This window comes from Carassius carassius, chromosome 30 (genome assembly GCF_963082965.1).
Source record: "Carassius carassius chromosome 30, fCarCar2.1, whole genome shotgun sequence".
Lineage (NCBI taxonomy): Eukaryota > Metazoa > Chordata > Actinopteri > Cypriniformes > Cyprinidae > Carassius > Carassius carassius.
In genome coordinates this window covers 4,860,835-4,888,815 of record NC_081784.1, presented here as the reverse complement: position 1 = coordinate 4,888,815, position 27,981 = coordinate 4,860,835, and the positions used below count along the sequence as shown (strand labels likewise).

Genomic DNA, 27,981 nt, shown 5'->3' with positions numbered 1-27,981 from the left:
TAAACGCTGACAGACACAGATGAGGAATTTTAAAGAGAGCTCATTAGAATTTATTAAAATTCTACCGGCTTACCCAAAAAGGCAAATAACAGAAATATTTAGTTCTATTTTCTCCTTTTAAAACTCTACCATGTTTCCGAGGCCATTGTCCTGCTGCTCTTCCAGCTGTACCTAAAGATCTCAGTCAGTGCATGTAAGACATCTCTGCTGCGGCAGCAGCTACAAGCCATTCATAATCCTACAGGAGTTAGTCCAGCGCCTCCTAGTGGTCTGGAGAACCATTAGAGTCATTCTATGCAATTGCAGAAGCATTCCAGTTCTCGTCTCACCAGCTCTCTTCATTCAGTTCTGAAATACTGTCTTCACAGATACAGATGGTGAGTTCTGGAAATCCTGAGGTTGTCATCTGTGCAACACTCAGCTTGGTAAGATTAGCTTTAAGAGTTCCTCCAGTGACACATTAATAATGGACTGTTTTAGTTCTCAAATCTTGTGTGAATTGTAAGAACCTACAGGAAGAAGAAGAGCTGTAAGACTGGAGTGTTTAAGGCCGTTAAGCTACAGTGCTTGCACACCTCTCTCCGTTGTCCAATCTGTTTTTTTTTATTTTCACTATAATTTCATTATAGTGAGTGCATGAAGCTGTCCAGGTCGTATTCATTCTCGTACTGCTGCTGGTCCCACAGGTCACCCAGCCCATCCAGAACAGACTTCACACTAGCTTTACCAGATGATGCTGACCCTGCTGCCTCGCTCTTCTCTGCTTTATTATCCTAAACATCAACACAAAGGAATAGTATGAATGTGCATCTGTCATTCCCTTGTATTAAAATTATTTTCGTGCAGGTGTGCATCTGAAAAAAACAGAATTTAGGGCAGCACAGCCTTATAGGAAGGGGTTTTCTATGCATGCAATCGCCTGCAAGGCCTGACCTTGTCCAGTGTGAAGAGGTTGAGCAGCTGCTCTGTGCCCATGCTCTGTAGACTGGCGTTCTCTTGGCTGATGACTGTATTTGCAATGGTCATCTTAAATTTCTGCAGACCCATGATCTTCTCCTCCAGTGTGCCCCGTGTGATGAGACGATACACATTCACCACACGTTTCTGAAACACGCAAACATGCAGTCAATTTATGGATGCAATATGATTTCTTCGCATATCAGTTTAAAATGTTATCCCAAAAAACAGATTTTTCCCTATTTTTGCAACGTGACTTTAGTATAAAGAGTAGTCAGGATGTGATTTTTGTGGAAATGTCAGTAATGAAGTGAATACATGAATACTGATGAGGGTAAACGTAAAAAACAAACAAACAAACAAAAAAGCAGCAAAACTCAAAACATGCAACTAAGTAGTAGAACAAAAAGGGAAGGGAAGTCGTGGCCTAGTGGTTAGAGAGTAGACTCCTAACCCTAGGGTTGTGGGTTCGAGTCTCGGGCCGGCAATACCATGACTGAGGTGCCCTTGAGCAAGGCACTGAAGCATAAATGGCTGCCCACTGCTCCATGTGTGCACACTTTGGATGGGTTAAATGCAGAGCACGAATTCTGACTTGGCTGTATGTCACTTTCACTTAAAAAAAAATTCTGTACCTGTCCTATTCTGTGAGCTCGATCCATGGCTTGCAAGTCTCTCATGGGGTTCCAGTCATGCTCCACAAACACAACGGTATCTGCTCCAGTCAGATTCAAACCCAGCCCTCCCACATGGGTAGTGAGCAGCAGAACGTCTATGGACGGGTCATTATTGAACCTTTTGAAGAAGAAAAAAAAAAAATACAAATAAAAATTCCATACAGTGACTCAAATGGAACTGCCCTTGAGATTAAATAATATTTCCAAGACTCTCTCACCTAGAAACTATGGAGTGTCTGAGGCCGGCCTGAACACTTCCATCCAGCCTGAGGTAGGTGACGGTGGGCAGCTGTGCTTTGAGCAGATCCTGCTCCACGATGTCCAGCATGCTCTTCAGCTGGCAGAAGATGAGAACGCGGTGCTGGGCCACCACAGCCTCTGTGCCACCATCAGATGCTCCAGCAGAACCCAGTCCACAGTCCAACAGCAGCTACAACAGAAAACAGGACACAAATAAATATATGCTGCTGCTAGTATGGTGTTGTTTGCTTGCGTTTTACACTAAAATACATTTGATGATTTGCTGAAAATGCTGTTTAAAAAAATAGAACCTACTGCACTCTCTGACTGTAATCTATAATATATATAAAACTAATAGATAACTTGAACAATAATATTAGTTGATATTAGTCAAAGGCGTGCTTTGGTAGTACAGATATGTGGATGGCACCTGTTTAAGGGCTGAGAGTTTTGGGGCGTGCTGAATGTCTCTGAGGCTTGAGTGCTGGCTGCTCAGCTGGTCTGTGATGCGTTTGTACTCTGGGTGTTGAGGGGTCAGCACCAGCGCTGGGTGATTACACAGCTTCCTCAGATACTGCAGAGCCTGAAACATCCAACACAAGAACATTACAGACTATTTGACAGAGGAGGAGAATCTTGCACTCTTATAAGACTTCCTGGGATCAACCTGGAAGACGTGTCCAGTGGCCTTTAATTTGGGTTTCTCTTCCTCCTCTTGCACAGATGTTGTAGAAAGAACGTCATCCACGTTCACCTTTGCACGAGATTTAGCAAAGTCCTCGTACAGTTGAACCTGAGCACACACAGGTGAAAGAACAAAGTTGTCACCAATATTTGATTACACTTTTTAAAAAAATTATTATTAACATTTTTCAGACAAACTCAAGGTTGTTGTTTTTTTGTGTGTGATTGCTTCTAAGAAAGCGAAAGTGAACTATACACAGTTTGTAGTGCTAAATTACAGCCCCTCTGACACAACGAAATCCCAGAATCTTGCTGTATTCAATTTCACCAGTCAAGTCCTTTAGAAGCATCCTGTTGTTGGGTTTTGTACCTGTAGAGGACTGAGGTTGCAGTAGTAATCTTGTATGATCTTGGGTGGCAGATCTTGAAGCACATCATCCTTCATTCTCCTCAATAAGAAGGGCAGAACCTGTCTATGCAGCGCTTCCATTGCCAGCACTCCTGAAAAACACCAACACGTTACTTTAGACCAAATATGACGACATTATTAAAATTACTTCAAGAGCTGCTTCTTAAATTGAACATCTGAAACAGTTACAACAAAAAAAAAAACCTTCATTGTCTCAAAATAGGATTCAGTCTCTAGTGATTCTCTTAGTACAGAGTGTAAAAAGCTGAAGAGGAGCTTCAGACTGAGAAGGCTGTGATGCTACAATGAGGGGAGACAGAGAAGTGGAGGGAAAAAAAAAAAAAGAAAAAAAAAAACTTCACACCTGCTTCCTGTTCGCGTGAGGAACTTTTAGCATCTCGACTGGCGAGGATGGGCTTCCCATAGCGGGCAGCAAACTGACGCTCAGTACCAAGAAAGCCTGGCATCAGGAAGTCAAACAGAGACCACAACTCCAGAACATTGTTCTATAGAGACAAAAATACACTACAGTCATTAGCTTGTCAAATTCAAACTTAACTGTTTTAATCCAAAATTCATCTACGTGTGAAAAAAAACAGAGTGTGTGATGTTAATGCAAATCATCTGCAAAGTTGTAAAACTGAAAGTGCGCGATAAATAAAGTTAGTCTCCCAAAAGAAAGAATTTGAACAGCCTAAATGAGTCTGCAACTACACGAACTAGCTGGGACTATTTTAGTCGCTGCGTAATATCATTGGTTACGGCAGCAAAGTTACTTTATTATTACGCTGGAATGAGAGTATAGTTCCTAGCCATATCAGCAACTTTTCATTTTCCATCAGTTTTAGTACACGATGTAACTACAGAAGATTCAATTTTTAAATAGGAAAAATATCAAAACTCCTTGGTCATTTTTGAGCGAGATGCTAACGTTCTAATCAGATTCAATGATCTATGCTAAGCTAAGCTAAACGTAATAAAGCCAGACCCAGAGATCGGCTGAATGGATTCAAAAGTGGTAAAACTGAACTGTTTAACTCTAGGTAAGTTGGAAAATGAGTCAATTTTCAAAAATAGTGGAGTGTTCCTTTAAATGCATATTTTGAGAAAACAAAAGCGTTTTTCAGACTTTGCATGCATGTAATCCTATTGTAGGAGAATCACGGTTTCTTGAGAATCGAAAGAACGATTTCTGAAGGATCATGTGCCACTGAAGACTGGAGTAATGTCTTCTGGAAATTCTCATTTACTAAAATGATTGTTTTTACCGACCTCAAGTTTTTAAACAGTGGCATCAAAGAGTTCAGTTCTCACCTGAATGGGTGTTCCTGATAGGATTATTCTGTAGTTGGCAGTTAACTGCTTGATCGCTTTGGAAAGTTTGGTCTTTCCATTCTTAATGACATGACCCTCGTCAAGGATACAATAATTAAATTTAATATCCCTGTAAAGAGAGAAAAAAAAAGAAAGAAATATATTTCCTTCCCACAGTGTATATGAAATCTGTGAATGATAAACATGTAATTAACAAGTTGTTACCTGAAAAAGTCAATGTCATTTCTAACGACATCATACGAGGCTATCACGAGATTGTGTTTCTTCACCTGGTGCTGTAACCTGCATAGAATGAAACAGAAAATTGTACATGGATTTTCTATTCAATTTCTTAAAATGGGCAACAAGTCAATAGTCATTTAACAAGTGATTTCTTAAGATGGTACCAAGCTCTTTCTGTAGGAGGGCCAGTATAGTGCAGAGGATTGAGATACTCTTTAGAGCAGAACTTTCCAACCTCATCCACCCAGTGCCCCGTCAGGGTGGGTGGGCACACTACTATGGAGGGCAAAGGGCAACAGTCGGGAGCCTTTGTTCTGGCATACTCCTGAGCCCTGTACACATGCAGCATCATTATTCAGCAGGTCAAATAAAGTCTTGAATTTTAACTTTATATAAATGCTGCAAAACACTTGAAGTTGGTTTGGGGTGTACCTGAGGAAATGATCGCCTGCCAGAATACAGATGGACTGCAGGGTCTTACCCAGACCCATATCATCACACAAGATCCCATGAAGCTTGTACTTGTTCAAAAATGCCAGCCAGTTCACACCATCCTGTAACAGAGGACAGGACAGACTTGTATAAACGCAACAATTGAAAAATGGCCAGCGATTTATGTAGTCAGACTTTTTTTTTAATTACAGTTCTTAGCCTCACTTCAATCTCAGGATTTGCCAAAAAATTAATAAATTTCCATGGGCAGAAGTGTAAAAAGCAAAAACACCTGTTGGTATTTCCTGAGCTCTGCTTTGAGGGGCACAGGAATCTTATAATTTTCTAGTTTCCTTCCATCAAGCAGCTGCTCAAGGAAGTGACGTTCTCTGGCCTTCTGACGAATGAGATCTTTAGACATAGACGGCGGGTCTGGGATTCCAGCCTAAAAAAAAATAAATAAAAAATAAACCTATGATGAAAAGGAAAAAAGCTGCATAGAAGTTATGCAACAAAGAGATGAGCTCCAGCATAGAGAGAACAGACATTACTCACTTCAAACTCGCTACTGAAAGTCTTACATCAGTAATAATTATTAAAAATCATGAATGCTGGACTGTGCTGCTAAGTGATCGCTCACCTCAAGAGGAAGCAGTCGGATCAGGGTTGCAAAGCACTGTGTGGCCATGAATCGCACGCTGTCACCGGGGTCACTCATACGGCCCAACACAGGGACCACCAACAGCACCATGTAGGGCACGATATCCACATCCAACTGCTCCATCACACCTGGACACTGTGCTCAGGGATAATCATGTGTGTTCTGATCACCACTAAATGTTTGTACACTACTGTTTAGAAGTTTGAGGTCGGTTGTTTCTGAAGTCTCTTAAGCCCACCAAGGCTGCATTTATTTGATAAAAACAAAACCGAATATGAAATATTACAATTTAACAGTTTTCTATTTTAATATGTAATTTGTTCTTAGTCCCGTCTTCAGTGTCACATTGGATCCTTTAGAAATCATTCTAATATGCTGATTTGCTGCTCATGAAACATTATTTGAAAATATATTTATTTGAAATAGAATTCTTTTAAAACATTATAAATGCTTTTAATTCAGTAGGAACACCTTTTAATGGATGAAAAGTGACATTAAAGTATTCATTTCTTACTACTAATAACATAATAATAATCATCTTACTGACCCCAAACTGGTAGTACGTCTTACTCTACTTCCAAGAATTTAGGAAGAACTATAATTTAAGCACCTTTGTGAAATGCAAATGCATTTTTAGTACAAGAAAAGACCTTGATTTTGATGTGACATGCAGAGGATACAGGCCAGGGCTTCGATGGCTCCCTCCTGCTTGGTGTTGTCATCAATCGCACCCAACCAGGGAAGCACATGTTCCAGAAACACATTCATGGTCTCCATAGTTGCGATCTTGCTGAACACACCCACACAGCGTGCGGCCATGTGACGTACGGCTGTGTATGGATGTTGCAGACAGGTGCAAAGGAGAAGCAACTGCTCCATCAACTGAAGATACAAAGATAACAGGTGACTGGTTAAAACCACTATTGTTCATGGAGTGATACTAGATGTTTTCAAAAGTTTCATGTGCATGTGTCCATACTAAAGGGATGAGCTCTTGGGACATGGCTCCTGCTGTGACCTCCAGCACCTGCAGAGAGTTCACAAGCTCCTGAGCAACAGTGTCTCCCTGCTTCAACAACTGGCTGGAATCTGCAACAATAACCAAATGAGCAGCAGGAAGAGCAATTACTAAAGCAATAAATACCCCCAATTTTTTTTTTATCCTCAGGCCATCCAAGATATAGACAAGTGTCTATTCATTGAAACGAATTAGGAGAAATGTAACATTATATCACCTGCTCACCAATGGATGCTCTGCAGTGAATGGGTGCATCAGAATGAAGGGGCGGTCACACTAGATTTTGTTATAACGGTCTCCCCTCAGTTATTACAACATGGATTAATATGTGCTTTTGTGACGGTGACGAAAGTGTCTTATGTTGTACTCTCTGTCTCTCGCTATATAAATATATACACACACCAATAAAAAAAATATAATGTGTCCTTATTCAAATGTACAGTCGTGGCCAAGAGTTTTGAGAATTACATAAATATTAGTTTTCAAAAGGTTTGCTGCTAAACTGCTTTTAGATCTTTGTTTCAGTTGTTTCTGTTATGAACTGAAATATAATTACAAGCACTTCATACCTTTCAAAGGCTTTTATCGACAATTACATGACATTTATGCAAAGAGTCAGTATTTGCAGTGTTGGCCCTTCTTTTTCAGGACCTCTGCAATTCGACTGGGCATGCTCTCAATCAACTTCTGGGCCAAATCCTGACTGATAGCAACCCATTCTTTCATAATCACTTCTTTGAGTTTGTCAGAACTAGTGGGTTTTTGTTTGTCTACCCGACTCTTGAGGATTGACAAGTTCTCAATGGGATTAAGATCTGGGGAGTTTCCAGGCCATGGACCCAAAATTTCAACATTCTGGTCCCCAAGCCACTTAGTTATCACTTTTGCCTTATGGCACGGTGCTCCATCGTGCTGGAAAATGCATTGTTCTTCACCAAACTGTTGTTTGATTGTTGGAAGAAGTTGCTGTTGGAGGGTGTTTTGGTACAATTCTTTATTCATGGCTGTGTTTTTGGGCAGAATTGTGAGTGAGGCCACTCCCTTGGATGAGAAGCAACCCCACACATGAATGGTGTCAGGATGCTTTACTGTTGGCATGACACAGGACTGATGGTAGCGCTCAACTTTTCTTCTCCGGACAAGCCTTTTTCCAGATGCCCCAAACAATCGTAAAGGGGCTTCATCGGAGAATATGACTTTGCCCCAGTCCTCAGCAGTCCATTCACTATACTTTCTGCAGAAGATCAATCTGTCCCGATGTTTTTTTTGGAGAGAAGTGGCTTCTTTGCTGTCCTTCTTGACACCAGGCCATCTTCCAAAAGTCTTTGCCTCACTGTGCGTGCAGATGCGCTCACACCTGCCTGCTGCCATTCCTGAGCAAGCTCTGCACTGGTGGCACTCCGATCCCCGAGCTGAATCCTCTTTAGGAGAAGATCCTGGCGCTTGCTGGACTTTCTTGGATGCCCTGAAGCCTTCTTTACAAGAACTGAACCTCTTTCCTTGAAAGTTCTTGATGATCCTATAAATTGTTGATTTAGGTGCAATCTTAGTAGCCACAATATCCTTGCCTGTGAAGCCATTTTTATGCAACGCAATGATGCCGGCACGCGTTTCTTTGCAGGTCACCATGGTTAACAATGGAAGAACAATGATTTCAAGCATCACCCTCCTTTTACCATGTCAAGACTGCCGTTCTAACCCAATCAGCCTGACATAATGATCTCCAGCCTTGTGCTCGTCAACATTCTCACCTGAGTTAACAAGACGATTACTGAAATGATCTCAGCAGGTCCTTTAATGACAGCAATGAAATGCAGTGGAAAGGTTTTTTTGGGATTAAGTTAATTTTCATGGCAAAGAAGCACTATGCAACTCATCTGATCACTCTTCATAACATTCTGGAGTATATGCAAATTGCTATTATAAAAACTTAAGCAGCAACTTTTCCAATTTCCAATTTCCAATATTTATGTAATTCACAAAACTTTTGGCAACGACTGTACCATCTGTTCCTGTATCCACTGACACTGTGAACCTTGCAGCTTCTTTTTTTATTATTCTAATCTTTTAAAGATGTAGTGCTTCCTTAATTTTTTAATTTCTGTACAGAGAGGTCAAATCCACAGGAGTGGAATTCAGTGCAGTGAATGCAGTGAATCCAAAAGGTCAGAGTTTACCAAACTTGAACTTAAGAACGCAGCGAAATGCAAAAAATTTTCGCACGAGCTTGCGTTTCCGGTCTGACGCATTCGCATGTGTATGAATGGATGTCCATGAAGCTAAAAGTGCAGTGTGTCCGGCCTTTGAGTTCAAAATGATAAAAGCATAACAATAAACAAAAAAGCTGCATGTTTGTATTGAACCGATACATCAACACATTTTTAAACTTCAAACTGCTGCTGTTGGCTAACACACGAGTCCTCTTTCTACTGAAGCAATATTACAGATAAAGTTGTCTTGTCTGAATCAGGAGAGAAATGCCGTAATGCTACATTTCTCCAAATCTCTTCCAATGAAGAAACAATCTCACCTACATCTTGGATGGCCTGAAGGCAAGCACATTTTCAACAAATTTTCATTTGTCTGAACTACAAAGAGCTTTTCACAAATCTCAATTAATTTTAATAAAAAAATATATAAAATATCTCTCTCTCCACTGTTTGGGTTGGAAACAGTCAAAGCAGACATACCAAATCCCTGAGCATTCAGCGCATTCCTCAGCGGACCGGTCATGGACTCCCACAGATATGGCAAGGTTTGTGTCAAATCTTTACCAAAATGCCTGGCAACTGTCATCAAGCAGAATTCAGCCCCTCTCCTCTGGATAAGAAACTGTTTCTTGCTCTAGGTAGTATTACACAGAGACTGCTAGCATCACTTATACAAGATCACTGAAGAGAACACAGTAAAGCTGCTAATGAGAATACTGTAAAAACCTCATCTGTTTCTGTGGTAATGCTGCCTCCGAGGGGCAGGTCATTGTTGGTAGTTTTGGGGGCTTTGGGTGTGGGTCCCCTCTTACTGGTGATGGCAAAAGCTGCTTTCTGATGCCGGTAAAGAGTGATGATGCCCTTTGTCTTGTTCACCATGTGATGCATCGCATCCTTCTCTGCCATAGATGCTGCAGGATAGATTAAATACACAAGACCTCTAAATCCCCTGAAACAAGTCACACATTAAACTGCAACATGCTAATTAAATAGGATGCACAAAAAATATAGTTCTTTCTGGACACCAGCAACATGATAAATATGACTGCCAACTAGAATATGACTACTACTAGAAAAAAAAAGGACCTTAAAGGGATAGTTCACCCAAAAATTTAAATTTTGTCATCTACTCACCCTCATATCGTTCCAAACCTGTATGAGTTGCTTTCTTATGTTGAAAATAAAAGATGATATTTTAATACTACGGAAGTCAATGGGAACCACCAGCTGTATGATTACCAGCAATCTTCAAAACATCTTTTAATTTAAACATGTCCCAAACCTGTAGGAGCTGTTTTCTTATGAGGGTGGGTGAATGATGACAGAATTTTCATTTTTGGGTGAACTTTTGCTGTAAAAATCGAATTTATAAGTAGAAGCTGTTTATAAATACTTCACATAAATGTTGCATTAAATTGAGACACCTCACAAACAATTTACACACAATTTCATAATTTCATTTTCACCCATTTCATAAATCTGGCCAGTGAAAATATGAATGGGTGTCGGAGCAATGGTCTTCCTCTCACCTTTACTGCTCTCTTGTATTGCTGGAGTGCTGGCTGGCGGGACAGGACATGCGGCACTAGGGGTGAGCTTTGGATCTACACACACAGAGCTGCAGAGATTCTTCACGATCTTGGCATTCGGACAGGGAGATCTGGATGCGCACAGCTGCAGTAGGCGGGCGATGTTAGAGGCGGCGTAACCCTGGACAAGCGTGTTCTCTTCGCGGCGGGCCGCTTCCATCAGGGGCCTGACAACAGGATTGAGTTTATCTGGCAGCATGGCCAGTCCTACCACAGCGCAGGCAGCGAAAGTATGAACTCTCAGCTGCAGCTGCTGCCACTCGGAGCTGGTCTCGCACACAGTGGAACGAGCCTGCAGTCTCTTGCTGTCCAGCGGCTGGAACTGACGCGACTTGAGGTTCAGAGAGGAGGTGCATTCAGAGAACATGGTGGTCACCTAGAGAGCCAGGGGATGATTAAACACCTATACTTAATATACGGATGATGATTATAATAATGATGAGTGTTATAATATTACATATATTGATTAACCGGCAAGAATTGACCTTATTCTTGAAATTAAAGCAGAATGCTCTAGAACTTTCTCTATGCTCTAGAGTTTTTTTTTTTTTTACTAACCAGCTCGTTAGCCTGATCGATGGTGAATACAGTCGAGTTGATTCTTTCGGTCACGTCAATGTGGGCCTCGGCCAGCAGCGCTATGAGTTGTTTACATTCATTTTGCATACGAGTAAAAGGAATGGCGATCTCGTCATAGTAGAGTTGCTCTGAGAGAATGGCCAGCAGTCGGGGTTGAACCACGCTGGACAGCAGCTCACACTCCTGTGACACGAGACCACTAACAGTCATTAACACGTTTAAAAATAAACCTGACATTGACCCTCTCCCGTTCTCACCTTCTGAAGGCCTGCCCACTCACAGATCACCATGGAAACTGCAATCCTCTGCAAGGCTGATTTGGAATTGAGATGGAACAGTAAAAGTTGTGCTAGAGACTCTGCAGGCCGGAGTTCCTGAGAAGAGCTATTCAACCTTGGGTCACATATACAACTGCACAGCGCCCCCAACAGCCTAGGATGACACAAGCAGTTAGACTCAAATATAACACAGAAAAACAAAAAATTTTGAAGAATTCCCCCTCTACACACTTTGCAGCCATGAGACGTGCACGTGTCACCACATAGTCTCGCATGGCAGGGTCTTCAGTAACCGTCTCTGCTCCACCGATGTACTCCTGAACCGTTTCCTTGACTGGAACCGATCCCTGACGGGTTTTTCCAGTAGCCTTCTCCTGCGGAATAACATAATGAAGTTCAGAGCAGATGTTCTTCTGGATGAGTGAAGGTTGTAGGATAGATTAGTCTCGGCCTCAGACAGCATGCCCACAGACCATACTGTACAGAAAAAAAAACAAAAAACTGAAGAGCACTTTATCAATCTGGGGAGCACTTGACTTGTGTAAAATCTGCTTTCTTTGAGTCATATCTGTACTTATTACATTTGGACAGGCAGACAGTTTATAGCACATGTATAATTTTGGGGTTGGTAAGACTTATTAAATGTTTTCAGGCTGCATTTATATGATCAAAAACAAAATTATATTGTGGAATTGTTAATTTTAAATATACATTTTGAAATGTAATGTATTTCTGTGATGACAAAGCATCGGGAAGTCGTGGCCTAATGGTTAGAGAGTCGGACTCCCAATCGAAAGGTTGTGAGTTCGAGTCCCGGGCCAGCAGGAATTGTGGGTGGGGGGAGTGCATGTACAGTTCTCTCTCCACCTTCAATACCACGACTTAGGTGCCCTTGAGCAAGGCATCGAACCCCCAACTGCTCCCCGGGCGCCGCAGCATAAATGGCTGCCCACTGCTCTGTGTGTGTGTGCGCATTTCGGATGGGTTAAATGCAGAGCACAAATTCTGAGTATGGGTCACTATATTTGGCTGAATGTCACTTCACCATCACCATCATTACTCCAGTTTTCAGTGTCACATGATCCTTCAGTAGGCCTGTCGCGATAGTCAATAAATCAATTAAATCGCACGATAAAAAAAAAAAATGAGCTCGATAATTTTTTCGGCGCAATAATTTATTTTTTACATTTTTATTTAAGGAATGTAACATGTCACGATGTGGGATTAGTCTGGAGCGCAGCCTGTGGACAGCCGGTGGCAGAAAACACCCTCTCCGATGGCACAGATGTCCCGGGAATAAAGAGATAACATCTCGCTAGAGTGACCAGCTTTGGGAAGCGCCTTTCATTTGCTTGTGGATGTTTGCGTCGCAAATGATGCTATCAGCTGCGATATCAGTTTCAACAAGGAAATTTCAGTAATGGATTTCCACCACCGAAAAACCCTTGCTGTAACTCTGTTACAAGATTTATTTTCGAAGAAAAGTAAAAAAAACTCTGTAGTGTTTCATCCCGAAGGAAGCTGATTGAGTTGGTTCTTTTCACATGACCTAGTGTGCTTGCGTCATTCTGAAAACCTGTTGTTTTCAACTCCATGTGGTGTGGACGCGCCTGGTAAAAACGAGTGCGTTGCGAGCGCGTCGCTTCCATTATGAGTGCGCATTCCCCATTTGAAATAACGAACTTGAGCAAAAAAAAAAAAAAAAAAGAGACGTGATGTGAACGGCCCCTTCATCGGTCAAAATGTTTACTTTGGGTTAACTGTTAAACGGTCAATATGAGCATCCCTAACTGGCATATAAACATAACATAACCTACAAAATTACTTAATTTTAAGCCACACAGAGTCAACATGTTGGTATTTCTTGCTCTGAATCTGCATAAAAATAAAATAAAAGTTTAGTGATCTTTGAAAAGGTGTACCTGCATTATTATGCCATTATTATTATATTAGTTGAAACTGGTCTTAGAAAAACAATATTATCGTTTATTGCAATAATTTCTTGGACAATTTATGGTCCTGCAAAATTTGTTATCGTGACAGTCCTATCCTTCAGAGAGCATTCTAATGTTGATTTGCTGTTCAAGTAACTCTTATGTTGGAGGAATCTTCAGTGAACAAACGTCAAAATAACAGCTTTTTTTTTTTTAACAGTGCAAAATCTTCTATTGCCACTTTTGATCAATTTCATGGATTGTTGCTGAATAAAACTATGAATTACTTTAAGCACAACAAGTTAGTTTACATACAATGTAGATTTGCATGTGATGCTGTAAAAGGTCAAATTGATTCTTTATACCAGTATTGCGCAGGTAAAGGAACCTCAACCCTCACCTTTAAGCGGGCTTTCACTTCCAGCAACATGTTGGGGTCTATAGGGATGTGTGGTGCTTGCATCATCAAACAGAGCCAGGCGCCCATCCAAGGACAGCTGGCAGCCACCACATACTGCTGCGGGGCCTGGCGCAACAACTCCCCCCACACCTAGAACACCATCAACATATACATAAACTAATTAACACATCAATCAGACAAAACACTCAAAGAGTGGAACAGAGAAAGTCACACCTTCTGTATCAGCTCTAGAATCTCCTGGTTGCTCTCCAGTATGCAGGACTGAAACATGTGTCTTAACATGTCCTGCATGATGGGATTCAGCCACACTGCACAACTCTGGAGGGAAAAGTATAAATCAGACCAGAAAACAGGAAAGAAGAATTACTTCAAAACTGAGAAAAATTAATCCTTCATGTTTTTTTGACTTCACACAGATTATCCAACCTGGTCAGCTTTGGAAAGCAATGTAAAGAGGGTCTCTAGGGCAGCCCGACGCACAGAAGCAATTGTGTGTCTCAGGAATGGCCATACTCGAGGAACCAACACTGTGAGAGACTGTTGTGTGCTGGGAAAGGAAAAACAGGGTTTTTAGTTTCCCTTTTATCATTGTCAGGAAATGTGGTATTAATAGCAATTAACACGAGAGCTCTTTTCATATTTCAATAGAGAAATCTCACCTGCACTGGCGGACCTGTGGGTAAGCAAGCAGGGAGGACAAGAGGGTCATGATGCTGTTAGTTGAGGCTGTGAGATCATCCAGTTCCAGCAGGGCATTCCACAGTGTGTCCACAATGAAGGGAATCTATAAAGCACACATGCAGTAGATACATATGGAGGCATTTATGCTGCGAATAAGTTTTAGATGTAAAGGCCCCAATATAATTCAAAACAAAATCAAAATAACTATATTGTGTGATGCCATTTAAGAAAAAAAATCAGGCCAAAATGAAACTTGTTCGGAGTCTGTTTCGGAAGTTCAAAACAACTCGCCAAAGCAAACAGCTTCAGCTTATAAACACCTTTGGACTACTGTTGGTCCATGGTGACTACGTAATAGGCCTCCGCCTTTTTTGGGTGAAGAAATCTTCTCTGGCTCATTTCTTCTATTCAGTCCATCAAGGTCTAAGGTCCGTGAATAAAAACATTAACGCAATAGAGAGGCGTTTACAGTTGAAACTGAAGTTGGTATTTACAACTGCTTTAAATCACTAAACGAAAAAGAACTTCTAGACTTCAGACTGATTTAAATGTGTTGGAAAATAAAGGAGTTATCACATGCAGAGTACTGTAGGCATAGAGACTGGCAGTGATGGATCAACTGGCCAATATTAGACTATTTTAAGATTATCAGCATCTTTAGATAAGATATGCTCTCTGTAATTCCATACTGGAAATCAATAACTGTCAAATTCGAGTGAACTTTGCACTCAGACCTTAGTAGGCAGTAACTGAACCAATCCATCCACCACTGGGATCAAAGCTGCTGCTGCCACTGCACGAACGTCATCATCCAGATCCCGCAGGCCTTCTGTAATGGCAGGAAGAACCCGGGGCAGCAGCTCTGCGATCAAATCCTGAGGGGTCAGGAAGACGTGAATGTCAACCACAAGTTAAACACAGCAGCATTGAGCATGTCACTTTCAGACTCAGCCAATAAGAATGAGCCTTTTCCACCTGTCTGACAGCAAGAGCATATTTGATGCCCAGCAGGCCTCCGTGTCGAACCTCCCACTGGTCTTCAGTTAGCAGCTTGAGCAGAATGTCCACAGTCACGGCAACACCACTGTCTGCCATGTGCCTTAAGGCCACACCCAGAGTCTGGGCACACGTCTCTCTGACAGGTGCAACCACCTGAAAAAAATAAAAATAAAAATGCTTTATGACAAAGAAAACGAAAGCCTTACCATAAATATAAATATATATATATATATATATATATATATATATATATATATATATATATATATATATATATATATATAAAAAGGCCCACATAAATTAAAAAATGTTATTATGTAAATGTATGCATTTTTATTCTGACAAGCAACTTCTTTAAAAGAAAATAAAATAAAACTTTACTGTGGCGACACATTTACATTTATTCTTTTAGCAGACGCTTTTATCCTAAGCGACTTACAAATGAGGACAACGGAAGACATCAAAAACAAAAGAACAATGATATATAAGTGCTATAAGTGAAAAGACTTGAAAGGTAGTTTTTTTTTTTTATTAAGAATTGAATTAGAGTTAGAGGCTAAAGTTAAAGTTGTATTCTTTTCAGCTCATAAAAGATTTATCTTGCTGCCGCGTTCTGGATTAATTGTAAAGGTTTGATAGAACTGGCTGGAAGACCTGCAAAGAGAGCATTGCAATAGTTCAGCCTGTACAGAACAAGAGCCTAAACAAGGAGTTGTGCAGCATGTTCTGAAAGAAAGGAGCTGATCTTAATGTTGAATTAAGCAAATCTGCAGGACCGGACAGTTTTAGCAATGTGGTCTGAGAAAGTTAGCTGATCAATCATAACTCCAAGGTTTCTGGCTGTTTTTGAAGGAGTTATGGTTGTGCCCAACTTGATGGTAAAACCGTGATGAAACGTTGGGTTTGCAGGAACCACAAGCAGTTCTGTTTTAGCAAGGCTGAGTTGAAGGTGATGGTCCTTCATCCAGTAAGAAATGTTTGTTAGACAAGCTGATATGAAGACAGAGAAAAGTAGTCCAAGAACTGAGCCCTGAGGGACCCCAGTAGTTAGATGTTGTGACTTGGATACCTCACCTCTCCATACTTCGAATTCTTTGAAGGACCTATCTGATAGGTAAGACTCAAACCACTGGAGTGCAGTTCCTGAGATGCCCTTTGCCAGTAGGGTTGACAGGAGGATCTGGTGGTTAACCGTGTCAAAAGCAGCGGACAGATCGAGCAAGATAAGTATTGAAGGTTTTGATTCCACTCTTGTCAGTCTTAAGGCTTCAACAACTGAGACCAAGGCAGTCTTGGTTGAATTTACATACAAGTACAGGTTCGAATGTCAGTCTTGTTTAACCACTAGGGGGCAACAGATGACAACAGACAAGAATTCTGAAGTTGAGAGAAAGATGACAAACCTCATCTGACACAAAGTCTCCAAACCTGTCCAGAGCAAAGACGCACAAAAGCCGGATGACCAAATCCTCCTGCCACTCCTGGTGCTGTCGCTCCATCTGAGAATGCAGAAGGCATCAAACATCACACACTGAACTTAAAACTCTGACAGTGATCATGTCTACTGAGCTGGTGAACACCTGTTCTGCTGTATTGCCAACAGTCTTTCCTCCACCAGTACCGTGACACTTCAGCACTTCCCTCAGTCCCGTACCGGCACCGTGACGAATCTAAAAATACCAAATAAAAGCACACTGACCAACCACCACACCCTTCACTGTAAATGACAAAAAAATAAAACTTCAGTTCACATGTAAGTGCAAACTCGCTTAAGATAATTTGTCTTTTTCAGTACCTCCCATGAGGGGTTGAATAGGTCATTGCACAGTTCATCACAAAAGCTTTCCAGGGGCCATTCCTGAGTCTGTGGAGAAAAACAAAACAAAAAACATTTTAGACACACACAGTTGAATGTTGACGGCTCAAAGTGTGAAAGAAAAAAGCAAGCATGTGTGCATGTCTCACACCTCCTCAAATAAACCGGAGTTATCAGGGACATTATCAATTAAGACTTTGCTGTTGGTTGATGGATGCTCAATGACTACATTTGTGGTTTTCCGGCGCTTCTCCTCTGGCTCTCCCTCAAAACTGTCATTGCTGTGGCAAGGGAACATAAGAGCAGTGGTCAGACTGACTGCCAACACCCCCATAAACACTCATTATCGAAGTCAACATCAAACACTGTTTATAGGGCTGGAAGTCTTCAGGGACATCACCATATGATTCTGAATATGATTGGCAGGGTAAAGCACAAACATTTTTCAAGAACACATCTGCATTCACCCACTAACAGAAACCGAAACAGCAGGTATGATAACCTAGAATCTGAAGCGATTTTGCAGCTCTCTGTGTAAACGCAATGCTGCGGAGCAACTTCACACCCTCAGCCTACATTGTTTTCTGTAGCTTTGCTTAAGAAAAATCATCCCAAGTAGGGATTGGCATTTTTCAAAAAATGGTATTTGAGTACACATACACTCGTGTCCCTCTATTTTTATCACATTTATATTGTTTTACATGTAAATGTTGAAAAAAATTATAATATCCACATGTTCGGACACTGCCAGTGTCTGTGAACATTGGCTTCTCAGTCTAATAACAATAATAATGCATGCCGACACAAATGTTCCAAAGACACAAAGATAACAGTGCTATAACAGTGCTAAGCAAAGTTTCTTAAGTTCTTAAAGCACTCTCCTTTAAAAGTAAAGCAAGCATATGCTGTCAGATAAGCTCTCTTCTCTGCTCATCTGCGGTCATGAATGCAGTGATGGACAGCTGTCTTTCCTCTGTCGACTGCTGTTTGGATTTCATGTGATCTTTCATTGTGGTGGTGATATGATGACACTGTTCCACAGATTCATTTGATCAAAAGTAATTACATTTTGCAAGATAATTTAGAAAGGTCATTTTGATTCAAGTAATTCCAAACTTCACGAGGCAGATGACGACATTCTGTGATCGAATACAATCGACTTGTTAACACTCCACAGCACCAACCAATTAATATAGAACTGGCTTTTAGTTTGAGTGCTTACGATTTATCATGGTTTCCCTGGATTTACGGCCAGCAAAGCAAAATGTAGTAAAACTCGAATAGTAGTTGTATTTTTTGGATTAATATTTACAGAATGAATATTCAACTATCTGTGCACACTCTTACTTTCAAGTGTGTGATACAACAGTGTATAAAAACACATTCCCTTTAAATCTAGAGTTCATGATTCAAGAAGCTGTTTGGTTGCGGTCACCTTTAAAGGAAAACGCCACCATTTTTCTTGTGTCTATGTTCTTCCTAGTGCTGCAACTAACAATTATTTTTTCTTTCGACTAATCTAACGATTATTTTTTCGATTAGTCGACTACTCTAACGATTATTTTTATTACAATAAATAATCTAATATTCTTTTTTTGATTAGCTAATGAATCCTTTGGATAACTTTACAAAAAAAAAATAAGTACAACTTCTAATATAATATTTCAACCTTTATTCATTTTCATCCAATGTGGTTGAAGTTTTTACAGTATACAAAAATAAAGATGCAAAGAAAATTATTTTACTATGGTAAATGAGTTTATGATAGAGTTTATAATTAAACCACAGTAGCCACAAATTTACAGTTGTCTGAGACGTCATGAAATGTTCTTTAGACTCACAAACCATAAAATGTAGTCAGGGTTCTGCTATGGTTTAGCAAGGGATTTTTAGTGCTGCAAATCCATTTTTCCTTTGCTGAAATTTCCGCGTCCTCATGGAGAGAGCACGTCATGGTTGCTAAGCAACGGCAGACGCCCCAGGGGCGCAACTGCCCAAGCGCTTTGGAAAGAAGGAGAAAGCGGTGCGACTAGCGTTTTACACGCGTTTTTAGGCGCGATATGTGAATGCCCCTAACGCGTGTTCGAAACCAGCACCAACACAGACTTACTTTATTTTTTATTTTATCCTTACTTCAGCCGCTACGGGTGATCATACCAATAACTTGTAATCTTTACAAGAATATCAGAATCATGCAATGAGCAAGTCTGCGTTTATTAGACACTTAATAATATCACATCAGTTTGTGCTTTTAGAATCGCCGAATCTGCTGCAGTCGTTCCATCACATCTGCAGCAGAGACCTGAACCAGGAAGTTGGTCATCAGATCACACGGTAACCAGTTAAACCGTAACACCGGAGAGCGCCAGGATGTTTTCCTCTGAGGTCTAAGTTTCCCTTAACTTAGACGAGTTGATGCGTACCTCTCCCATCTCAGTGCGTGCACTTAATCGCTGTAGCACAGAGAGCACCTATGTTAGCATTTAGCTTAGCACCATTCATTTCCAAACAGGGATTAATTAAGAAGCCACCAAACACTTACATGTTTTCCCCTTCAAAGATGGTTACATGAGTAGCTACACGAGTAAGTATGGTGACACAAAATAAAATTTGGCGATTTTCTAAGCGAAAAAAAAAAAAAATAACTAATGTATTTTAAAGTTTGCAGCACTTCGACCTCGGCGCAGTAATTTCATCACGCCTGAAAACTCCCCATCACTTCTAGACAATCACCAATGAGCGGCATGTGCACTCATGATGGGGGAAGTGCCTGTGCTACATAACATTTGTGGATTTGGGGGCAGATCCTTTTGGGTAGGGTTCTGTTTGTTTTAATGACTTCAGTGATCAACCAGGTTATCCAGAAATGTCTTACTGCACCTTTAAACTTTCATGAAAGCCGATGCATCCAAAATCAGAAAACAATAAAAAGTAAAATAGTTGTCAGTTTAGCATTGCATCTCTACCTCTTCTCATTAGGTTCCACGTCTCTGGATCTCTGCTTTGCCACAAGTTTTGCCATCCTCTTGGCTTTGTTCTTTTGTCGATTGGACATGCCTGGACGAAACTCAGAATCTATGAGCTCTGCAGCTGGCTAAAGAGGAGGAGAACACAAAACTGAACTTCCAATTAAATATGAGAAGGACATCACTTCCACTAATGTGAGCCTTAAATCTCTAAGCTTTCTGAAGCGTCTGGCATTTGAAAAAGAATTTGCACCTTGTACGCATTTGCACCACTCACCAAATGGTTGCATGAGAATTGACAGCCCAGGCTTTTACCAGGCTGTGATCTGTTGGTACTAGAAGCACTAGCGTCCTCCAGGTCCTCATCATTAAAAAGCTCCTCTGTGTCCATGCCGAACGCAGCACCCATATCCAATCCCAACTTCTTCTGTAACTGCTTTCTCTGCCGGGCCAATCGCTCCTTGGGATCGGTCTCACCTGAAGAACAGAATGACTAAGAACGGTAAAACAAAAGTCATCACCAACAAGTGTGGGTGTTCACTTTAAGGTCCAAGTCAAAACCATTGTTAATATTATGGTTTCTCAATAGCCGCTTTCCACTGCAGGAACTTTAGCCAGGAACTAGGGACTTTGGCCTGGTACTCCGTGTGTTTCCACCGCAGGAACCACGAAATAAAAGTTCCGGGTAAATAAATGCCCTAGTAGATAGTACTTTTTCAAAGTTCCAGAACTTTCGGGGGCGGGACTTGGGCACTAATTATCCTGATTGGTTGAGTTCACGCAGCATTGGTTGAGTTCAACCACAATTTATTTGGATCAACATTTTCAAAATATTACTGTTATTGTGTCATGAAATGTAATTTTAAAAGTATTTAAGGCGAGAATGTAGTTGTTTAAAACTCAAATCTGTGGTTTATTTATAAAGACAGCGCCCATTTAAAAATGTGTTTCACCGATCTTGGAGACGGTGAGCTCCACACGATCAGCAGTAATCATGTATCCGCCAAGAGCAGCCTCACCTCGTCTAGACCTTCTGATATGTGCCGCAGGCTCTGATGTCTCTTTAAGTGGTTAAACATAAAATATAATTAAGTTTTGGGTAAATCTAGCAGGTAATCTTTGGTCTGTATTCATTTTATCTACATGTTAAAATGAAAATAAAAAAGGCAAATTTATATAATATTTCGTTTCATTGTAATGGCTGTATATATACACATATCCCTGAACTAAGAACATTTCTGCAGCTGTTATTATGTTTAAATGAAAACGAAAGGAGGCAGTGGTATTTGATATCATATTTCGTTTTATTGTAAATGTACAGTGAGGAAAATTGTAGTAGTCAAGGCGAGCTGACTGATGTTATCAAGTACACTGCTATTTGCAGAATTACCGTCAGTGCAGAATTGCGTCATTGCAGACATCACACTCCCGAGTCAAATGTGCAAAGTCTGAACTACAGAGGACGTATGTCCAAAATCAGCACAGTTTGTATTGAGAAGCGCGCGCAGATCTACGTCACCAGTCTTTTTGCCTAATCTTCCCGGTATTTCAGACTGCGGTGGAAACGCAGAGAGCAGCAGGTCTGGGGGGAAAATAGTTCCTGGGGAAAAAAGTTCCTGGTACAAATATTCCTGAGGTATCATTCATGTTCACAGCACAAATGGTGCAGAACAAACACCACTTATGTGAACAGTTAAATGTTTCGCACTTAAACGTATGCTTATGCAAAAATGTGCAATATCCTTATATTTATTTGTTACTCCTCCATCCTAGAACATTCCTGCATCTCACTCAATCCTATTCCATTATCATTTATAGCACAATTGTTTATACACTTATTTATTTGCCAATTTGTAATTCTCCTGTTAATTTTTTTTTTTTTTGTCTGTGTGTTGTTGTCTCTGTTTACTGGAAGCTTATGTCACTAAAACAAATTCCTTGTATGCGCAAGCATACTTGGCAATAAAGCTCTTTCTGATTCTGATTCTGATTATGAACTGGGGAAAAAAAAAATTCAACATGCACAGACAGATGGAGATGACAAAACGCACTTCTATTCAAATTTCTACTATGTAGACATGCAAATAAACACTTTTCACCTGCACCTCTTATCCACTTCTACAACAAAGAATGTCAAATGAACTATCAATTTCCTTATTAGTCAAATTCAATCAAAACAATTAAATGGTATTCAAATCACACACTTTTTCCTGTAGAGTAAGAAACATTATATCATTCACACAGGTCCAAAATTAATTCCAGGTGCATTTGAGGTAATTGACGTCTGTGGTACAAAAGGTGTGGGACGAGTTACACACTAAACTTTAATACTAGATGTTGGGAATTTGAACAACCCTACCTGACTTGTCATCTTGCAGCTCAAATTCAGCACCAGCAGAGCCGAGCAGCGATGCTCCGTGCTTGAGTAGACGGGAGATATCAAACCTGTAGAAACTCAGCCTGTCTGAGGAGATGTCCTCTGGAGACATATCTTCTGCATAGACCTCTGAAAAGGACAGCACACATTAAAGCATTCGCTCTGCTCAAGACAATCACTAAAGAGAAACTTAAAGTTTGTTAGTGGCATTACCACTGCAGGATCAAACTGGTGTTGATTTGCATTCGATAGCCTTGATAAAAATCACAAAAAGTCTATGTAATTACGTGCCTTTCTGTAAAAATCCTACTGCAAAGTCCAAAACATCCAGTTGTCCAGTAATGTAATCTGGCATTATTCAGCTCACCGTCTTTTGGCTTTGGAGCTGGGTTCCATTCTGGAATGTTCTTCACTATGGCTTCGACAGCTTGTCCCGCTGCAATTCGTGTATCCCAGTTTGGACTCCTCAAGTATGTTAAAACCTATTGAACCCAGAGGAAAGGAAAACAGTTCAATAATCTGAAGAGCTGAAATTCAGTTACAAGCAGATTTGCTGAAATGAACAAAACAACAGGGAAATCAAACTTTCAAATCTTTACTAACTGCTTACGTTAAGAAGTTTATCTCTAGCATCTTATCGTCTTAACCCATTAAAACAAACCGTTCACACCACAAAGCCACACAGGATTGGAGGATACCAAAGTAAAAAATTTGGCATGTATCTCAAAGCAGCATGATATGATTTGATACCACCACGTCACATTTTGGATGTATCCATTCTTTCAATTCAGCTTTGCGGGTCTAAATCTTGGGTTAATTATGATATGGTTTTCAAATTAAATCTTTAGCGCTAAACTGGCATTTTGCAAGTAATAAAGTTAAACAGCATCTACAATCGTTGCTATAGTAATGATGCAAGTGTCAGCATGATAACAAAGACTTAATGATACAACAGATCAGTTGTCGGTGTAGAAAAAGATAACTGAACATTTTGCTTCTGCTCATTGAGATTATCTCATTGTGAAACAATACCTATACATATCTGTATACAAACACACACCCACACATACAAGATATTTATAGTTGTGTTTCACAATGAGATAATCGCAATGAGCAGAAGGAAAATGTCCAGTTCTCTTTTCGGTTTCAGGGCTTTCGGTACGGTGCACGTGTGTACCGAATGACCGAATGCAATATTTTGTGCGCAGAACATAAGTACATTTTCGAGTTTCCAAACGAACATATTAAGTGGCGGAAGTCTCCGCGTTCAGCGCAAATCCCACACTGCAGCTGATTCTAAGGCCGGTGACACACTGGCGGCGTGGCGTGAGCGTGGCGTTTCTGCTGCGTGTCAGTTGCGTGACGGCTGCTTCGCGTTTTCTGTGTCTTTACACACCAGAAGCGTGCCTGACGCGGCGCTGGCGCGGTGCTGCTCCTGTAGGTGACATAGAGGGAGACCGCCGACAGACCAGGATCTTGTCTTCAAGACAACAATATCTATACTTCATGTTGAGCATAAATATAAAGCCTACTGCTAAAGGACTCCGTCAACAGTATTGACGGCAAAATAGACTATGTTTGACAGGTGCAATATGCCAGTGTGTCACCGGCCTAAGGTTTTCAAAAGGCATCACGCGAGTGTGAACATCACTACAACTAGGAAAAAACGATTGAAATTCAAACGCAGCTCCCGTCGGCATTTAAAAAGACATTTGCTCTTAATTCTGATCGGTCCAACGCAATAACGAAATCTGAGCAGGTCTAAAAAATTAAACTGTTGATGCTGCACTATACACTTTGGAAAAGTTATATATATTTTTTAAATATGAGCAGGCCTACAAGCTGGGATTGGTAATGCTGCACTGTAATCATAGTTACTTATTTATATTTTTCATTATATTTTATTATATGATATTGGTTTGAGACTAAGAGTATTTTAGTGGAGAACTTTGCAGCAGTATTTTATTTCTTATTCTTTTTTTATTTTATATATATTTTATTAAAAAGTTTTTTTTTTTTTAAAGTTAAAACAAATTGTTAAAAAATGTTTATAGTAATAAACAACCTGCAGTTTAATGTTTGCATTTCTTTCCCTTACTGTACCGAAAATGAACCGAACCGTGACTTTAAAACCGAGGTACGTACCGAACCGTGATTTTTGTGTACCGTTACACCCCTAATATATATATATATATGCACACACATACATACAAGCATTCAAGCTCAAACAGAGAAAACAGAAAAAGTAATGCAGACTGTGCCAATTACAGTGCAGAACGTACATACACTTGTAAAAGCTGCGTGCATATTTTACTTTCACTTTCAAATTTGACAAAGCAATTTTTCGTTGTTTTTTTTTTTTTTTTTTTTTGAAACCACTTGGTGGATTTTAATCATTATATGGTGGTTGTGTACACACACTGCCAACACGCATTGCAGTTCAAACAACTTGTAAGACTGCATGTAGCATTATATGACCCCTTTAAACATTCGTTTTTCTTATTTAATTGGTTCCACACTGTTTGCTGATTTCTACTTTATTTAAACTTTGTGTAATTTATTTTATTTGACATCAAGGTGTATGCCGTGCCTTCAAGCTTTATTTATTTTGCTAATAAATGTTCTACGTTTCTTATTTATTTGGTTATATATTATACATGCATACTTATTTCCAGTTTTGTATTACCATTTAAATTTTATGTAAATTATTTGTTTATTTTTATATTAGGCATAGCCTGCCCTATAGCATGGTGTATTTTTGTTAATTAAAGTTTTATGTTTTATATATAGGCTAAAAAGATGGAGGCTGTATTTTGTTAAGTATTCAAGGAATTGACACAGATTTACTGCCAATTCAAAGTGAAAGTAAAATGCACACAGTGCTTTTAAGCTATTTAAAAGCAAAGGTAAGTGAGGAAGAGGAAAAATTCTAATAAAACAGAAAAAACGATCAATTGCTTTACGTCGAATTGTCACTATTTGAAAGTGAAAGTAAAATACGCCGACCGCTTTTATAAGCTATTTAAAAGCAAAGGAAAGCGAGGAAAAGAGGGAATGACCCCATGGTGATATCGGTATTATATTACACACAAGAGCACTGTGAAAAACAGATGGCAAGCATTAATTCTGGAATGCTATAAACAAGTGCTACTAGTACAAAAATACAGACCAATTGTTCAGAACATTGTTTATGAGTTTAATGTGTTTCTTGCTGTTCAGACTACAAACTACACAGTGTGTCTGATTTTTCAAAAAGAAAAATAAATAAAAAAAATCAGGTATTGTGCGAGTCTGAACCAAGCCTAAACGCTCACCTTTGATAGCAGGTTATTAAGCTCATGTGGGTGAAGCTTAACGACATCTCCCAACTGCTGCGCAGCTGCTTTACGGGTAACAGGAGTCGTACCTGTATCCAGTAAGATAAACAGACGTTCCAGCCTGCAGACAGTGAGAAGGGTGCTTTAATTAACACAATGAAGATCTGACTGGCAATACAACTCTAAAATGTTCTAAATTCATCACTTAAGCCATGGTCACATTAGACTTTAACATTTCTTCACACACTGCAAGGGCCATGAAACTACCCAGTCTCTCAAAAACATAAATTCAACATTTGACAAATACTAATCAATTCTCCAAATACTAAAATAATAAACTCCACTTTCCAGCAAACCTGAAGCTTTCCCATACAGTTCAGTCACAAAGCTCTGTGTTAATTAGCAAGTAAAATGGCTTGATTGTTTATATCTTCAAACAATAATCTATATGTAAAGTTGGATATAAAGTACACCCAAATTACCGTATTTTCCGGACTATAAGTCGCACTTTTTTTTCATAGTTTGGCTGGTCCTGCGACTTATAGTCAGGTGCGACTTATTTATCAAAATTAATTTGACATGAACCGAGAGAAATGAACCAAGAGAAATGAACCAATAGAAAACATTACCGTCTACAGCCGCGAGAGGGCGCTCTATGCTGCTCAGTGTTCCTGTAGCCTACACAGAGAACATAGAGCGCCCTCTCGTGGCTGTAGACGGTAATGTTTTCTCTTGGTTCTTGGTTCTAAATAAATGCGACTTATAGTCCAGTGCGACTTGTATGTTTTTTCCCTCATCATGACGTATTTTTGGACTGATGTGACTTATACTCAGGTGCGACTTATAGTCCGAAAAATACGATAAGCCGCATTCATACAGTATTACGTATATAATTTATATGAAGATACAAATATATAAAGATATGTCTCTATATCTGCTGATTATTAATATAAAGCACTACACGAATTTTATCAGTTTCGCAGGTCAGAGTTTACCAAACAAATTATCGCTTCCCAAAAACTCATGAAAAATAGAAAGTTTCATTATCAATATTACGTTATATCTATGCAAAATAAAGTTTTTGTTTACATTTAGCTGGGGTTTATTCCTCTTAATAGCACCAATGGTATTGGTCTGGATGCATTACATTAGTTTTCGAACCATTTATTATAACTAAAAGTTGGTCACGTGATCAACGACCAGACTTATGAAGAACAGATGGCTTCCATGAGGGTCTCATTTTCATTTCTTTCTTTGCATGAACTTTAACTATTAAAAAAAATACAAATACTGGTAAAAAAAGATATCCTAGCGGCTTCCTGTCAGACCCGTTATATAACGCCACATTAATCTACCGCATCAACAGAAGAGATGGATTAGGAGAAATAAGTGCTGCCTTCAGTCACTCCGGATGTTAAAACGATGTCTTTACCTCACTGAAAGTGCCCAACCCGGATGACACTGCGGGGGGTTTGGGGTTGGTAGTCCACTAATCACATGTGGATTTACACATTAACCGGAAATGTAACGTTAACGATACCAGGATAAAGCACAATCATTATAGCAGATCACAAACTGTTGGATTCATAACGCACAATCAATAATCACTCAAAACACACGATATACTGCATTTGATAGCACAGTTTGACAGGTCAAATACTGGCATGTTAATTTGTTAGGGGGTTTATTGCTTCTGCAGCCGTCGGTTGTGAGGAATTACGCAATTTTACTTTAAAGCACCGAGCGTTATAGAGATTATAGCGATAATGTAACGTTCACACCATATTAAGAAATAGAAAACTCAACTGTGGGGACACGTGTGCCTCCTGCTAATCAACTATTATCGGCCTACTCACCTTGAAACAGCCATACGAGCAGCTCGGGTGTCCGGGTTGGATCCGGGCGCGGGGTTCGGGCTCGCGCTACTGCTGAGCGTCGCGTGCGCGCGGACAGGCCCGATCTCTCTCTCGCGCACTGCCTCAAAATCGGTCCGCTCGCTTATTAAGTATTTCCCACAGCGCCCGAAGACGCCGAGTAAGACCTACGCCAGCGTATAAATTGATTCAGCCCTCAGCAGTTTCCCGAAAATGGTATTTTAATCGAATAAACGTGGGAGAATAATTTTGTTGATCACAAAAGAGAAGCCAGGCGGCTGGTTTTATATGAGGAGCCATCTTGC

General features: G+C 40.1%; 1 protein-coding gene across 1 annotated transcript; it reads right to left on the bottom strand.

Moving 5' to 3' along the window:
• Positions 1-27: 27 nt before the first annotated feature.
• Positions 28-27,981, bottom strand: LOC132110451 (TATA-binding protein-associated factor 172-like). The gene is made up of 38 exons (XM_059517066.1): positions 27,659-27,981; positions 25,800-25,923; positions 22,853-22,967; positions 22,468-22,614; positions 20,386-20,585; positions 20,109-20,236; positions 17,294-17,423; positions 17,122-17,190; positions 16,907-16,996; positions 16,730-16,825; positions 15,303-15,479; positions 15,062-15,202; positions 14,306-14,430; positions 14,073-14,193; positions 13,860-13,964; positions 13,626-13,775; positions 11,523-11,665; positions 11,271-11,445; positions 10,993-11,196; positions 10,375-10,810; positions 9,572-9,756; positions 9,326-9,479; positions 6,597-6,706; positions 6,298-6,499; positions 5,597-5,745; positions 5,249-5,401; positions 4,957-5,078; positions 4,689-4,856; positions 4,507-4,584; positions 4,282-4,411; positions 3,332-3,473; positions 2,929-3,059; positions 2,542-2,667; positions 2,305-2,457; positions 1,853-2,064; positions 1,593-1,752; positions 934-1,104; positions 28-773 (listed from the first exon to the last, which is right to left on the bottom strand). The coding sequence occupies exons 1-38, from the start codon at positions 27,670-27,672 to the stop codon at positions 624-626; spliced, it is 5,586 nt and encodes a 1,861-aa protein (XP_059373049.1). The 5' UTR covers positions 27,673-27,981; the 3' UTR covers positions 28-623.

Bases quoted from the DNA above. Each gene is read 5' to 3' on its own strand.
- LOC132110451 (XM_059517066.1), bottom strand. The intron at 22,615-22,852 runs GTGAGCTGAATA...TGTCCTTTTCAG, and splicing joins AGCTCCAAAGCCAAAAGACG to AGGTCTATGCAGAAGATATG. The intron at 2,668-2,928 runs GTACAAAACCCA...GTGTGTGCTCAG, and splicing joins GCAACCTCAGTCCTCTACAG to GTTCAACTGTACGAGGACTT.